The sequence below is a fragment of the Lissotriton helveticus genome, chromosome 3_1, assembly GCF_964261635.1.
Source record: "Lissotriton helveticus chromosome 3_1, aLisHel1.1, whole genome shotgun sequence".
In the NCBI taxonomy this organism is placed as follows: domain Eukaryota; kingdom Metazoa; phylum Chordata; class Amphibia; order Caudata; family Salamandridae; genus Lissotriton; species Lissotriton helveticus.
In genome coordinates, this window is record NC_136061.1 from 1937084933 (window position 1) to 1937101280 (window position 16348).

The 16348-nt window shown below is 45.6% G+C and overlaps 1 protein-coding gene across 2 annotated transcripts in view; it reads right to left on the reverse strand.

Moving 5' to 3' along the window:
- Positions 1–14033: 14033 nt before the first annotated feature.
- Positions 14034–16348, reverse strand: part of PAQR5 (progestin and adipoQ receptor family member 5) — a 53930-nt gene continuing 51615 nt past the window's right edge. For both annotated transcript variants that reach the window (XM_078683002.1, XM_078683001.1), the window contains exons 8-9: positions 16067–16330; positions 14034–15380 (exon numbers count right to left, since the gene is read on the reverse strand). In XM_078683002.1, the coding sequence (XP_078539128.1) occupies positions 16089–16330 (242 nt within the window). In that variant the 3' untranslated portion in view covers positions 14034–15380; positions 16067–16088. The remainder of the gene's footprint in view (positions 15381–16066; positions 16331–16348) is intronic.

The following is a 16348-nucleotide window of genomic DNA, read 5'->3' on the forward strand; positions in this document are numbered from 1 at the left end:
AAACCGCATCGAGACCACACCCTCCCGGCCTCATATAGGCCAATAACACTTCTTAATGCAGACTGTAAACTACTCGGGAAGGTCTTGTCAAACAGGTACGCCGAGGTCCTCCCGCCCCTAGTGCACTCAGTTCAAAATTGATTTGTCCCAGGACGGAACACTTCACAGAACATACGCCGTTTATTCCACATCCAAGACAGTGCGAGAAGAACGCAATTCCCTAATGCAGCCTGCCTGATCTTAGATCTCGAAAAGGCATTCAACACTTTACTCTGGCCATACTTATTCGCGATACTGCACTGGGCCCGAGTTGGGCCTGTTCTATTGAAATAAACCAAACACCTCTACCAGGGCCTCACATCTCGGGTACGGATAGGCAAATACATATCGACACCATTCCAGGTCAACAGGGGGACCAGACAAGGATGTCCCTTGTCCCCCCTCCTGTTCGCCCTAGCAGTCGAACCACTCACAATTAACCTACGTCAGGAGGGGCAGACCTGGGGCATACCAATAGCGGACGTCACACACTGCGTGTCACTATACGCAGAGGATCTCTTGATATACGTCAGAGACATCACTAGTGACTTATCTACGATTTGTTCGACACTACAGAATTTCGGGGAGGCTTCCGGTCTTAAAGTTAACTGGTCGAAATCCACAATCTTCCCTTTAAGCCCACACCTAGCGTCACACAACCTACTGATGGGTCCCCACACATTTACATGGTGTACAGCAGCACCCCGGTACCTAGGAGTGCAGCTCTTTCACACCCCCACGGACCTGTATGATGGGAACCAACGTAAGGTCTTAGCGGGACTACGAACATCAGTACGCTTCTGGAAAACATTGCCACTAGCCCCCATAGGTCGCATCGCGCTTGCTAAGATGATTATGGTCCCATGACTCCTATACCATTTTGCCAATCTCCCGGTGATGCCACCACGGTCCTTCTTTACAGAACTTAATACGCTCCTCACAACACTGATCTGGGGAGGAGGTAGACACAGGGTAGCCCTATCCACACTTTACCTTCCTACTACCCAAGAAGGACTCGGAGCCCCATCCTTTGAGGCATACTTTCTGGCGGCACAACTCCAGTGGCTGTCGTACTGGACAGCAGAACGCCATGTCGGGGAAACACTTACGGAACACGGCCGGATCTCCCTTCCGGCGATACACAGACTATTGCTCCCAGGCACAAAGCCCCTGCGCACATACCCCTTACAGGTGATGATAGCACGCAAGTGTATGCTCAGGATTCACCGCATGTCTACGGGGAAACCACCGTACTCCCCATTGCTCCCACTGATAGGCCTCCCCCGTAAGGAAGGCTATTATACCTCCCGCGCTCTCCAGGTATGGACGGACCATTCCTTCACAGACATGGCGTCCCACTTTGACGACGGCCAATTGCTGTCCTATGCCCAACTGACGGATCTCTATGATCTCCCACTTGGCCAATTCTTCCTGCACCGACAGCTCATAGACAGTTGCCGCCCGTTCTGGGACGTAAGGGAGGGTGAACCTCCGACACACCCGGTAATACACACTATCATACATATGGGAGTGGGCAGACACCTGGTCACGTGGCTATACTAGGCAATCCGAGAGCTTCTACTACGACCCTTGGACTCGTTGCGACAGGTATGGGAGGAAGAAGTCGGTCGGGTATTTAACAATAAGGAATGGGAAAAAGTATTGGAATATCCCAAAAAAGTCTCTAGAAATGCCCGCTTTTGTAACATCGAATTTAATATACTTCATAGGGCGTATCTCACCCCACAGCGACTTCACCTGTTCTATCCTGACACACATTTTGCCTGCCCCCGATGCTAGACCCCCGAAGCTGACTTCAAACACATGTTCTGGGATTGCCCAGTCATTGCATCATACTGGAACCAGGTGCACCGCATTCTCCTAGAGGTAACTGGGAATACAACACAGCCCACATGGGAAGCTAGCGTCCTGGGATTGTTCCGCAAACGGAAAAATGAGAAGGTGCTTTACCGATTCGCCTCCCTCGCCTTTCTTCTAGCAAAAAGGGGGATAGCCATGCATTGGCGAGCCCCTGAGGGACCCCCGGAGGCAGCATGGACAGGAGCAGTAAAGAAATGGGGAGCGGCCTAAGAGGGCGTATTAAGAGATGAGGAGGTGAAAGGCATACGCAAACACCCCATCTCTCTTGAATGGGCACAGCTACTACACCTCTTCACCCATACTACGACGCAACCATCTTCCTTGCCTACCTCTCAGTCACACATCACACCGCACTCCCCACCAGAGCAGACAGTGGAAGCCTCACAAAGGAATGCCGATCCCTAGACTGCAGAGTTGCTGGGTACTAGCCCCACCCCTCCCACAAGAGTCACGAATACCTCCGTCGACCGTGGCCACCTATTCCACACCAGCCTCTGTCCACGCCACCCGCCCTTTCTCCCACCAATGAGATATCCGCAGCATCGCCCCCCCCCCCAGTTCATTTCCCCCCCAACAGTTAATTGCTCCCCCTCAATATTCGGAAGTTCCGATTCCGATACGCAATTCATGAACATGCACACACCAGCTGCTTAGGCAGAGTCACTACAACCATACCTGTATATGACATAGGGTTACCGGACACTCCATGCAACACCGCCATGTGGTTCGTACCATACATAACGATGCATGGACAAAGGGACGAGGAATTGTTCCCCCCAAAGTGATAGTTACAGGTACACACAGGAAATATGCTCGAGTTGTTGACTTTAATGATCGACGTGATATGTTACTATTGTTCAATGTATAGCCACCAGCCATGCATTACTGTTTTGTTTTTCTCCCTACTTCACCATATATTGCAAAATGTATACACATGTCGAAATACTGGTTGTACTGCGATATGAACCTTCAATAAAAACATTTAAACAAAAAAAAATGTAGAAAAACTATGAATGTCAAAAATAAAAAAAATCAACATTTATTATTCTCTCCAGAATTTCCAAGGGCCGTTAAGGACTGTTCTCCGGCACCAACTACAACTGCACAATCCATGCAGTATGATGCCATCGGGGAAAACTGTGGAGCCAAATCTTGAAGTCGAGATTGGACTTTTAAATGTACTCTCTGCTTCAGTGTTGTTGTGCTTCTATTGAAGTCGAGGGCCCTTCAGCTTTGCATTGCCTTCTTGCTGCTCACTTGAACTCCTCTTATGAAATGTGCAAAAAAGATATAAGGGGGAAAAATACCATGTATGATTTTTGGCAGCATTGTGAATACCTGTAACACACTGCTCAACAGCACTTATAACACTACAGTCCATGTAGTGCGTGACCGTTCTTTACAACTCTGGAGTCATATCTGTTGCAGTAATCTGCACCTCAGAAGGAGGTTTCTGACCAGGAATTGTTGCTGCTACCACTGAAGTAGATGATCCTCCAGCTACACTCTGCTTTAGATAGTATAACATGGACATGGTCCCACATGAATATTTTTTGTTTGTCCTTCTAGAAAGGGTCTTCTCAGACATGGTGCATTGCAATAGTTTTGCAGCAGTTCTTGATTCCCCATAGGTTTGGGTAAGAATGGATAGTTTAAGGTGTGTTTGGAAGTTATGTTGTGTTTGTGTTTTTAGATTTTGAAAGTTGTTTTTTTAGGCTGCTGTTATTATAAATATGTATAAAGTTAAACCAATATGTTACTTAAAAGCTAGACTCAAACTTTATGTAAAATATGTCTAACTATTTCTTTTACACTTTTTTCTACATTTGTATTTGTCACTACTAATGTCATTGCGACCTCCGATGTTGCTGTGAAGAAAGAAAATGCATTTTTGAAGTAGATATTTCAACAAATGAATACAAAGGGGAAAGTTAAATTAGTATCCTACTAAAAAGCTACACTGAAACTTTATGTCAAATATGTCTATAAATGTGTTTCATACTTTGTCAAAAACACCCAGTATTTGCAGTCTGTCCTTGGCAATGGCTCTCGTAAAATCATACAGGCACTACCTGTGCAATCAACAAGGACGTCCATTCTGCATCACTCTGCACACATCCCTCCTGGTATTGTACTAATTGGGAGATGAAGTTCCCTTGGATATTGATGGTATTAGGGGGCCAAGTACCCCTCTAGTTACCTCCAGCAAGTTGTACACAGTCAGTTTGCTAATAGGTGTTCTGAGGCCACACTCCCTTTCTGCACCTCTCTGCATAAATGTCTCCTGGCACACTACTGGTTGGGGAATAAAATTGTATTGGATGCTAAGGTACCTTGGGAACCAAGAAACCCTCCTGGTACTTTCTATAAGCCCTACTCAGTGGGAATTCTGAGAGCTGGTTAGAGTCCATGCCCCCGTTCCACAGCACTCTGCAAAGACCATTGCTACTTAAAAAAACATCATAAATCACTGAAGAAAACAAACGTTACAGGTAAGTTATAATCATTAAAAAACCTTAGATATTCACTGAAAAAACCAAAGGTTACAGTGAGTTATAGTTAGGCTACATTTCACTCATACAAAACTAGAGAAATTCAGCAGTTATAGTTAGTTGGGCTAACTATAACTTAAGGCCCGCGATGCACTGCTTATGACCTCACATATACATCACTCATGACATAGTCAGTGACATCACTGATGACATCTCATATTACATCACTTATGACATCTACCACAGAATCTCGGACACCGCCTCTCACACCCCCATACAACCTTTCATACACCCACTGCAACTTCCACACTACCATTCTCGAAACCATTAACACACCCTTACCAGTGCTTACATACCTACTCACTGATCCATAAGTCTACACACACATCCACTCAATCACACATACAGCCACTTGTACACCAACCCACTCACTAAAACAGCCACTGATAAATCCACTCATACAGTCATACAGCCACTCACACACTGTCAGTCACTCTTAAAGCTAATGCCAAACCCACTCACTCACCTATAGAGTCAATCAGACAACCTTTACTCACTTATAAAGTTATACACACACCCACTCACTTATTCATACAGATAATAACATTAAATCACTCACCCATACATACCCTCACATATACACTCACTAACCCATACAGCCACTGTCACAATTCCTCCATCACACATACAGTCACTGATATATTCCAACAGTCACCTATACTGCCTTTCATATATCCACTTACTCACCCATATACAACTGACACATCCATTCAAACACTGACACAGCCATAGGCACACTTAGTCACTTATACAACTCTTCTCATACACGCACTAACCCATACACCCACTAACCGACACACTCACTCATCCATGCAGGCAGTCACACACCCTCATACCCACCCACACAGACACTCATACACCCATGCACCCATGCAGGTACAAAGACAACTGATCAATCACCCATCCACCCACACATGTACCAACCCATACAGCCACTTCATCACCAACTGGCATACTGATACAGACATTCAGACAACCTAGTCAGTGACCCATACATACATTGAGACACCTAATCACTAACTTATACAGTCAGTCACACACCCACTAAATCATCCATACATGTCCTCATACACCCACCGATTCATCAATACACCGTGGTGTGTATATATATTTAACACTCATAAACTTTTTAGAAACAGTCACCTGATCATGTCATCAGAGATGTTATCCATGATGTCATCAGTGATGTCATCAGTAATGTCAGTGACCAGGTCATGAGTGATTTAACATGTGAGGTCATAAGCAGTGCATTGCGAGAGTTATTGTTAGCTCAGATAACTATATCTGCTGAATTTCTCTGGTTTTGTACAAGTGAAATGTCAGCCTAACTATAATGTCCCTGTAACCTTTGTTTTTTTCAGTGAATATATATATACGTGAAACGCGTCTGTGTGAGCCCCTTCCGCAAAAAATAAAAACTAGCGTGATTGGCATAACTCCCTTTCGAGTGCTGTTTTGTCTTCTTCGTTATCTGAGGAGGAGTTGGAGCGTTATATATATATATATATCTATACATACATACATACATACATACATACAGCACCCACCTGTCCAGTACGGTTGCCCTCCACATGTTATGCCTTCTGAGGCACACATACATTCAACACACATATCCACTCGGCGCACACTGTTCAGTACTATATCCTTTCTGTATTATGCTACATGCAAACAAATCCAATGTTCGTACACACATTTCCATGTACACACAGCATAACACAACACTCCACAATAATGAATTGCACTTCTCACAATCACACACAACCCGGCACATACTTTCATTGCGCACACACTGCACAGTACTGCACAACATATCTCATGCAATGTCCTCTCTGGTCTACATAGACCCAGTGCATGCACTTACCATGCATGCAGCGCAGAACAATGCTCGTTCCGAGTGCTGTACCCTTCCCAGGCACACATACATCCAACGCAGTCACAACTCCTGCAATCTACATCTAACTGATGTAGGCCAAGGGTGAGTTAAGCACACAGCATCAGAACGTTCCAAAGGTGAGTGAGCCTATAGTCCTTAGTCCAGTGACACACTCTAAACAAGCATTTACAATGCAACGGTTTCGCCTTTGGAAAAGTTAGAGCTATTGGCATTGTAAATGACAAAATTTGTATTTATGTGTTGGTTTTGAAAACAGATAAATAAATGGCATTGTCATTTACATTGCCAATAGCTTAATCTCTGGCAAATGTGAGACCTATTGTACCCTATGGACGAGCTCAGCAGACAGCAATTACTAACACACACCCAGAGCCAGCCACACACACCCAGACACACACACACACAGAGCCAGCCACACACACCCAGACACACACACACACAGAGCCACACACACCCCCAGAGCCACACACACACACCCACACACCCAGAGCGCCACACACACACCCAGAGCGCCACACACACACCCAGAGCCACACACACACACACACACACACACACACACACACACACACACACACACACACACACACACACACACACACACACACACACACACACACACACACACCCCCCACCCCCCCCCCCCCCCCCCCCCAGGGCCACACACACCCCCAGGGCCACACACACACACAGAGCCACACACACACACACACACACACATCCACTCTCCCGTGCCTAACAAAACAAGCCCCCACCGCTTTGTGGCACTCTACACTCTCTCTTGTATCAACCGGTGGTGCACTTTGGCCATAGAGCCTACTGTTCGGTGAAACAAATAACTACCTTCTGTGGGCACAGGCCCAGTAACACATTGTCCACTGAGGCAAACACGTCTCTAACCCCTGTATGGTGGTGGTGGCACGTTTGTCACTGTCCTGTACCGATGACCATCCCTCACCCCATGAGACAGTGCCCACTGTCCTGGCGAGGGAGGGACTGCGAGAAGACTTCGCGGCGAGAGTGTGAATAACAATTCCTTACAAATGCACAAGGGGAAGACATGCGTCTGCTAGAACACATGTACTGCACTGCTGAAGTGTAACTTCCAGCCGTCGCTATTTCACTGACGAATGGCTTGTGATAGGAGGAAACATATGGGTACCAGATGCTACCACGATACCGTTACCAGGGCAAAGGTACCAACGCCCTGGTCCATCGTTCAGTAAAACTGCCCCTTGTGTCGTTTGTAATCAACATCTCTGATCACTGTTCCACATTCCTATAATGCTTAAGCAGCACCCCTTCATCGGCTGTCCGCTTTCTAAATATAAACCGCTGCTGATTAACATATCTTTAATTTGATTCCGATATCAACTCTACAGCCAGATTTATTTTCTTTTTATAGCCCAGCATACTTCTGCCACTGCCCCCATTGTTGATACATTCCTCGACAGTCGCCACACGTCAGGCGACTTGCCCCTAATTTTATAAACATGCCAAGCATCTCTATGCTGTATTGTTCCATTGACTTGTAGGTATTGCTATTCGCCTTCTTAGCATACACAGCTCTTATTTAAAAGCTAGTACCGCGAACATGAGAGCAAACTACCACTATATCTGGTGTGGGGTATGCTACCACCAGACACACCAGGTGCAAAAGCTAAAATACTCAAGCTATATGCCTTTTCAGCTCTTGAATCATTTTCACTTAGGTGCCCGTTTAGAGTGCAATTCCTCTAAGAGAGGTGCACTCCCCACCAGTCACGCACTCTCACCTGGTGCAGGGAGGTCAGCCCTTCCACATTGGCAGTGTTGATGTCCGCCCCACGAGCCTCCTCGGTATCCCCACTGGAACAGGCAGTTAGAAATATGGCGCCGTCCTCAAAACGCACCTGGGGCCGCCGCTCCCCGCTCTCCTCCGGGGCAGCCGACGCTGCCTCAGAGCCCCGCCAGCGCCGCAGCTGCTCGGCACGGCGTGCCCGTGCAGACTCGGCCCGCCGTACCCCCAGCTCCGGCTCCGACATCCTGGGAGCCGCGACTCACGAACCGTTCGACTGACACTCAGAGCTCCCCAGCCGCCATCTTACTGTTCCCGAAGCATCTCGGGAAGCCGACTGACGCCATCTTACTATTCCTGATGTACCTCGGAAATCTGAGACGGCTACTTTACTGTTGCCAATATCATCGGACTTCAACAAACACCATTGTACAGCTTACAGGGTACACCGGAAGACATAACAATATTGCTCCTATTTTGGAAAAAGTTTATTTTGTAATATATTTTCTATTGACGAATAGCATCCCGGCTTTCTAAAACGCATTGAAGCATAAGGATGAAAGTAGCATTTTTCCCAAATTGCTACTTCTACTTCTAATCCACATTTTAAAATGCCTAAAATAGGAACAGCGATGATCTGATGACACAGCTGTCAAAACGAGATGGGCATAATATGTTTCATAACTGGTCACCATTAAACTACTCGTCATCACATTAAAATCCATTGAACATATAATTACACATTGCAATATAAAACAAGCGAAAGCACAGCGTGCCCTGTAGGGATTCGGGGGCGTGTTTTTCGTGCTCTCCCCTTCCCATTGGCTGGAAGGTAAAATTCCAGCCAATGGGAAGAGGAGAGAGCGGGACTTTAAAAAAGACACGGAAATGCCCCCGAATCGCGTTGTGACGTGGAAAAGAGTAATTGACAACCATCTCTTCCAATGGCTAGCCTCCATTTATGGAGCTAGCCAATGGAAGAGAAGGCCGGACAAAGCCCCACACTGTAGGATCATAAGATTTCGCCTGCGCGAGCACTGCTGCGCAGTGCTACGGCCAGGCGAAACCTAAAAAGGACCTATCCACTCCTACTGTTCACTGCACGGCATGCCGCCACCAAGGCACACATGCTTCTTAACTCCAAGTGAAGGCCTGAATGTGTGAATATTATATATATTATTATTTTTCTTTCCTTTCATTTTAGAACTTGTCCACAGCTTTTTCTCTCTGTGCTTATTTGACCTAATGTCTACAATGCAAAGAAATATGGAGTGAGCTGTGGGTCAGCCGTTGCTAATGATTGGATGGCTTTATTATCTATCTCAGTTCAATGCTCACGATTCGATGGCTTCCCCTCATTCTTATTTCAGTGCAGACCCTGCTATAGCAGAGCATAGCTTATTTTCCATAATTTTGATTGAATGGCTTGTATCCTTTCACTATTGACATCAAGGAATTTGTATCTGTCTTTAACATTCTGTGGGAGTGCATGGCTTTCCTCGTCACACCCCAACTGCTCACCAGCCCTCCGCTCCTCAGCTTGTCCATTATTTCTCTTAGCAATTGCTTTTGCAAGGCCCGGCAGCTGGAAACTGCTATCGAGTTGCTAGCTTTCTTGCACGTCCTTTGCTCCCCTCCGCAGTAAAAAAAAAAAAAAAGTGTTTTCATTATTACTTTTATGGTCAAGCAGAAGCGGCACACTCCTGCAGGGCCACGCTTCTTTTGTAATTTACCATTCGAAAGTGACTGTCAGCCATATTGGAATGGTAAAATATACTTTTAAATAAAAATATCATTATGGCCTCTGGTGGATTTTTAGGCAAAACTCGTTCAAAGATGGTCAAGATGGTCAAGATGGTCACATATGGGTGCATATACGTGGTGCTACACCAGTAGGCTCCTCACCAAGGGAAGAAGCACTGGCAAAGCCAATAGCTCTTCACTCAAATTTTAACTGTGAGAACTTTTCGCTTTGCCTACTGTTCGTTTTAAATTATTTTGCAATTGTATTTTTATTTCCGTTTGAGCATGACATTTTAGTTCTGTTTATCAACTTTATTTTAGCCATGTTTGTAGAGCTTCACTGCTCTTTGCTTTGGGTGTACCTAATAAGTGGTTATCATGCAGCACATAATTAGGTTTGGTGACAATGTCTGTGAAACAGCAGAATTCTTCTATAAGCTCACTAGAAAGTTCAAATTATACATTTGGCACTACCTTTGTGAACTCAGTTAAATATATGCATCTTACCCAACCGCAACTTTACTCCTTGTATTCATGGTCTGACTTGCACTGGGGAGGGGAGCATTGGGATGTGAAAGCCCAAAGGGAGTGTAATAGTGAAAACAACTAATAACACATACAGGGGATATTTCGTAATAAAAGGTTTGCAAGAAAATAGGGTCTAGGTTTTGAGGAATTTCTCACACTAAGGTGTTCACTAGATGCGTGGAGATTTCTATTATTGACTAACATGTAATAAAAAGGTTGAAAAATAGTTCTACAATGACAATTAATATACATTGGGATGGATGCGTATTGGGGACTGCAGAGACTTCTGTTTGGCCAATTTGAGTACCTCTTTCATCGACCTGATCACAAATATTTTTTTTGTATGAACGAGGTGAGTATCTTAAGATGTATGCCACACATCTTAAAAATAGATTTAAAATGCATTATTTGACGGTCTTAAGAGGATCTCTGTCAATTGGTATCATTGCTTCATGTGTTTAACGCTCCACTTTATTGTATGGCCAGGCAGAAACACATTTTTAAACCACTGCACAAAATGTAAATATCCATTTTCTAAATACAGCGCTTACTCGTAGCACATTCTAAAGTGCACCCAAAATAGTAGATAAGACAACTGAGCATGATAAAGAGATTTAGCCAGGATCATACAATGAGGTCAAGGTGGGAGCCAGGATTGAATCCCAGAGCAGATCGCAGTCTTCAATTTAGTTATTAAACCTCAACCCCCTCAAATTGGAGGTTTGCTTTCTTCATGCCTCTGACTTGTAAATATGAAGCTGTGAGGTGCATTTCGTATCGCCGAAGTGCATTCCTAGCGCCAGGATAAGGGAATTATATGGCAGAAATTGGCTCGAATGAAGCCCACCTTTTGTAATGAGATCATCCATTGAGAGGAGAGTGCCGTTGTGATATATATCACCTGCAGAATAAAAAGACTTGCCTCACGCCAATGGCCCACCTTTGCAAAGGAAGTGATCCCTACCACGCCCCCCCCCCCCTCCAAAGGTGTAACCAACATTGCTCTCTGCGGATGACCGCACTTGTATCTAAAATTCCAGCAGTGCCCAGTCAACTTGATAGACCTCACGGTCAAGCTGGTGGCACTACACAGGCAATGCCTTCTTTAAAGGAATTCCATTCAATCAAATGAGAGGTGGCCGTGTTCGCATTCATGTTAGAATATTCTGTTATGTTCTTACTGAGGGAAGCACAAAAGATCGGATCCTTCAACACCGCCGGTTGCAACTGCCACGTTGGGATAGGTGGAGGACCATGGTCCTAGCATAAGCACAAGTGTTGGGGGTTATGATTTGAGTGGGTTCTGCCGAGGTAATCAATGCGTGTGACATGGGGATATAGATCGGGTGCTAACCAGGCGGTCTATACGAACATGGAGGTCATGCGTGTGTGAGTATAAGTACATGCACGTAAGGGGAATACGCAGGTGCCATATATCAAATAGATACCAGTGACTCATCCAGACAGGGTGTGTGTACGGTTGAGGTGGCGACGGTGTGAGGAAAAGGGGGAAGGAGTGATCTAAATCTATATTTAGGGCATTGTTAAAATCTCCTCCCAGCAACCAGGGAAGACCACTCCAGCATGACTGAACCCCAGACAGGGCATCCAGGAACACACTTTGCTAAGAGTTAGGAGCATATATGGCTGCAGGTAGTATAGGCGAGCCTCTGGTCAGCCCTCGATAAATATGTATCATTGTGTCTGCAACAAAAGAAACCCCGGCATTTTGCATTGTCCACTACCAGATTGCCAAGATTTGAAGCCTCCTTCAGGATGAGATCTCGATCCTTGTAGTGTTGTAGGTGAACCACAAGCGGATCGGGCATGGCTCCAGGGGGGGTTCCTCGCTGGAACTCGGTGCGCTCGTTCAATAGAAAAGATGGGCAAAAATGCAGTGGAAGGGACAATGCTGCGAAACCATGTCTCCAGGTAAGTTACTGCACCCTGACCTCCTATGTTCTCTGGTATGCCCACGAAGCGAAGATTATTTCTGTTGGAGCAGCCCTCAGCTCTCTCTTCCAGTAAGCGGAGCTAATCACACACTGAGTGCAACTGAGTCTGTGCATCTTTAGTTTGCTGTCAGGGGGTGGCCAGTGATTATTGCGCAGTGTGTACCCGCTCTGCTAGTTTACAGGGATCGTTGCGCAGTAAGGTGAAGCCTGTCATCACTGTGTCAATTTAATACTCCAGTTATACTCCGGATTCCTCTATGGGCGCCAGGACAATGTACAGAGGGGAGGACAATAAAGAACTGTTTGAGCAGTTTCACAAAACATATGCACACTCTTTAGGATTTATTTCAGCACCCCTGACGAAGAACTTTTCATGTTCGAAATGCATTGGGTCTTTTATTGCACTGGGTCAAAAGGACAGTTGGCATCACGTGTCTATGTCTAAGTTTGGATAAACAGCATATGGCATTTGAAAATGAGGAATAAAGCATTCCATTTCAACTCATCTGTCTCCGGAGTGATTGCACAAGAATGGAAAATATGGATAACTTTACACGTTTACTAAATGGGAATACAATTGGATTACTTTGGTTAAATGCTAATGATGGTCTAAATGTGAAGGACTGTTGTCCTATTCTTAGCAGTGCAGCAGTTGGTGTTGCTACGTTCGCACCTTTGAATTTTATCTTTTGAGACGCTGTGTTTGGGCGAACACAGCACTGTTATGCACGCACTCATCTGGCAGTCAAAGCTAAATTGAAGGACTTAAAAAGGGAAGGAGTGCATTCGCCATCACTTTCATGTTCTCAGGGAGAGGCATTTTCTGACCAAACAGCATCCTTCTAGTCAGCATACCCACCATCCCAGTGTGATGAAAAATACTCCTTCATTTTAGTCATTTTGTACCTATATTGTTCTCAGGTTTATTTTATTGGCAGGGTTTACCCAACACATCATTGCAGATCTTGCTATGTGGCTACAAAATGTGCAGATGGACACAAACAAAGCTGCATTTGTTTATATGGTAATATTACTAACGGGGGTGAAAACACATACCTCTAAAGGGGTCTAGGTGCAGTAATATCTGGTGTGAACTGATGAAGCAGGATTCTTCAGTTCAGTACTTTCAGCCACTTCTCTGCGGGTGCACTGTTTTTACAGTACATTACATTCAGCAACATGTGGTGTAAATGATCCACAATCATCCATGTGCACACAGTTCTGGGGTTAAAACACTAACAGACAGTCATCTCCCAGTCAGAGCCACCCTGGCAAGGATGAACAAGCTTTGATACTGCAGTTCCCAATGTACAGTCACCCAGCGGAAACAGTTCGGAAATATGGCGTTGACGCGCCTGTGCGGTATGGATGCCTTTTAATGGGGGAAGAGGACACATGTATCACATTTTCCTTTGGGATTCTGGGGTGTGGAAAGTCAACTGCAGTTTAGGGCAATGACTGTGGTTTAGTGGTACATGATCCAGTACACATATCCCAGATCCCAGCACCAAATACCACACGCCTGGTTGCAAATTGTTCGAGCAAGCCTCACCCTCTTACACCTCACCCTCCTACATTTAAAATGTTCTCTGCTGCTGTGATAGAAAACGCCTGGAAGTGCAACATGCCAGAACACCACCAAAGAGACAACTCTACACGCAAAATATATTAATCAATGTATTTTATCATGTTAACGGACATTTTATCAATAGCACGTGATTTATACGGACGGATTACCTGAGATCAATCAAATGTCTTCACTTTCCATGAAGACCATAAGTCTTATGTTCATCAACTTTGGAGAGAGCAGGTGTGCTGTGCACCCCCTCTCTCAAGGCACATGTGATTGCAAGTCTAAAAGTCTGTATAGGAAATCGGAAGATGTCTTAAGAAGACAGTGCACATGAAACACCTGCTGACCATCCATAAAGACAGAGAGGAGAGATGGCAGACAGCAAGGGGCATCGGATGGGAGGCAGCAGGGGGCATCGGTGTAGACTAGCAGCTGACGTTTGACTAATCTGCCTCTGCCTTGCATGCTTTTCTGGGGATCTGGTCTCTTGGTTAATCTCCTTATGGACCTGTCCATGGCCTTCAGCTGTCTACAAGGTGTTTAAAATGTAAGTGGTGAAGCAGAGGTAGGTTTGACATTGCAGCGGCATGAAGGTATGGATTTGGAAGGGAGGGGCTATCAACAGACAAGCAGGGAATCACACAAAAAGCTATTTTTGCATCCATGACAATCAAACCTGATGATCCCTGTGAGGAGGCCAAAGCAGCCCATTAGAATACATAAGTGCTGAAAGGGCTTTCACAGATAGGAAAGGGGTCCTCGGATTTTATAAAGTGACATTGCTGTTCATACGGCCTATAAAGTCGTTTTTGTTCATGGCTCATAAAATAATCTGAGATTTACATTATTTGGTCAATAAGAAGAACGCGTGGTTTTTGCTTCGTTGTCCATAAGGCACAAATAGCAGTTTACATTCTTTGGTGCAGGTGTGAGAATCTTTGGTTTCCATTCTTTGGTCAATAAGGAAATATCTTTAGTTTTTTCGTAAAACAGAATATGTGCTTTTCATTCTTTAAACCATAAGAAACAGTCTGTGGTTTTAGGGCTTTGTTCCATCGGTATTGTTCACAAGGCACAAACTGGACCAGTGTAGAGGAGGTACCGGCAGTGGTCTTCTTTACCTTTGAGAAGTTCAATCTTGGACACTGTTGCTGGCTGAAATGTCGCTTACAGCAGGCACAACACCTTCCCATCTCGAGATGGGCGCACAAACTTCCTCTTTAGGGTTGGCACACAAACTTGAACCCAAACTAGGAGCATTTCCTCCACAAAGATCCAAAAACAAAGCCAAGGTAGACTTCTCTGGGTGTAGTGCTGTTAGATGGACCTTGAGACGAGAACTTCAATGAGGAGTGCAACGAGGTCGTTGAGACTCAGACAAGAAACAATGATTCCAAGCTGGAAGGGCCACGCCACGGTCATAAGACTCCTTTCTGAGCTGCAACATCAAATAGAGATAGTGAGGAAACACGAACAGGGGAAGTGTGAGACATTTCAAATCCCGGTTATCCCACAGCCTCAAATTAGACGCATGGCTCTACATCTACCTTTACTCCTTCTTGTGTCCTCTCATGACCAGGGACCCCCTTGCTCTCCCTCATGTCACTCATCACTCTTCTTACAACTACATTAGGCCTTGTGTGCCCTGTGTACCGATCCTTACTTGTACACGAAGCTTCACACAGTGACCGTCGCCAAGCGGAAGGACTTGTGAATGAAGCCCCTTTACAGCTAGAGGCGCTAGTGCTTTCCCAACTGTGGAGGTTAGCACAGTTGAGGGCACACAATACATATCCAATAGTCCTTGAATTCCTGTACTATCCTCAGGTCGAGCACGTAAAATCTAAATGGGTGCCATGGTTGCCTACGAAGAAGGAAAGAAGCATGATGGTGTCCCCACCCCCAACTGACTTCTTTACACAGCCTCCTAAGTCATCTTACAGAAGTGCCTTTCTTGTCTAGGTCTCACCTTCTCCTGTAGAAGGCTGAACTACCTCATGCTTTAGACCTCATTCACATCTACACCAGATTTCACTTCTTGCTGGACTAGGCCTCCATTAGACTGCCTAAACGCACCATCCACCCGCCACCCCAGTATTGCTTGCCCCTTGTGTGTCACCATACCTGACGTCTGGAACCGTAGGAGCTAGGACTGCTTGCTCTTGCTGCAAGTTTTTGGTTTCCAGTGGAGGGCCAAAGAGAATGCAGTGATGAGGGCCAGGCTCACTACTATGGACATCCAGATGGCCCCCACGGTGTGGATGAAAGAAGGCAAGGGTGCTGCAGCAGTTAGCAGCGACTGTCGCTGGCTCATGTCGGTGATCAGTGCCTCCATCTGGAAGTGAGTGCCAATGATAGCACACACGTGGAAGAGCTGATGGCTGTGCCCTGCAATGAGAGAGCGAG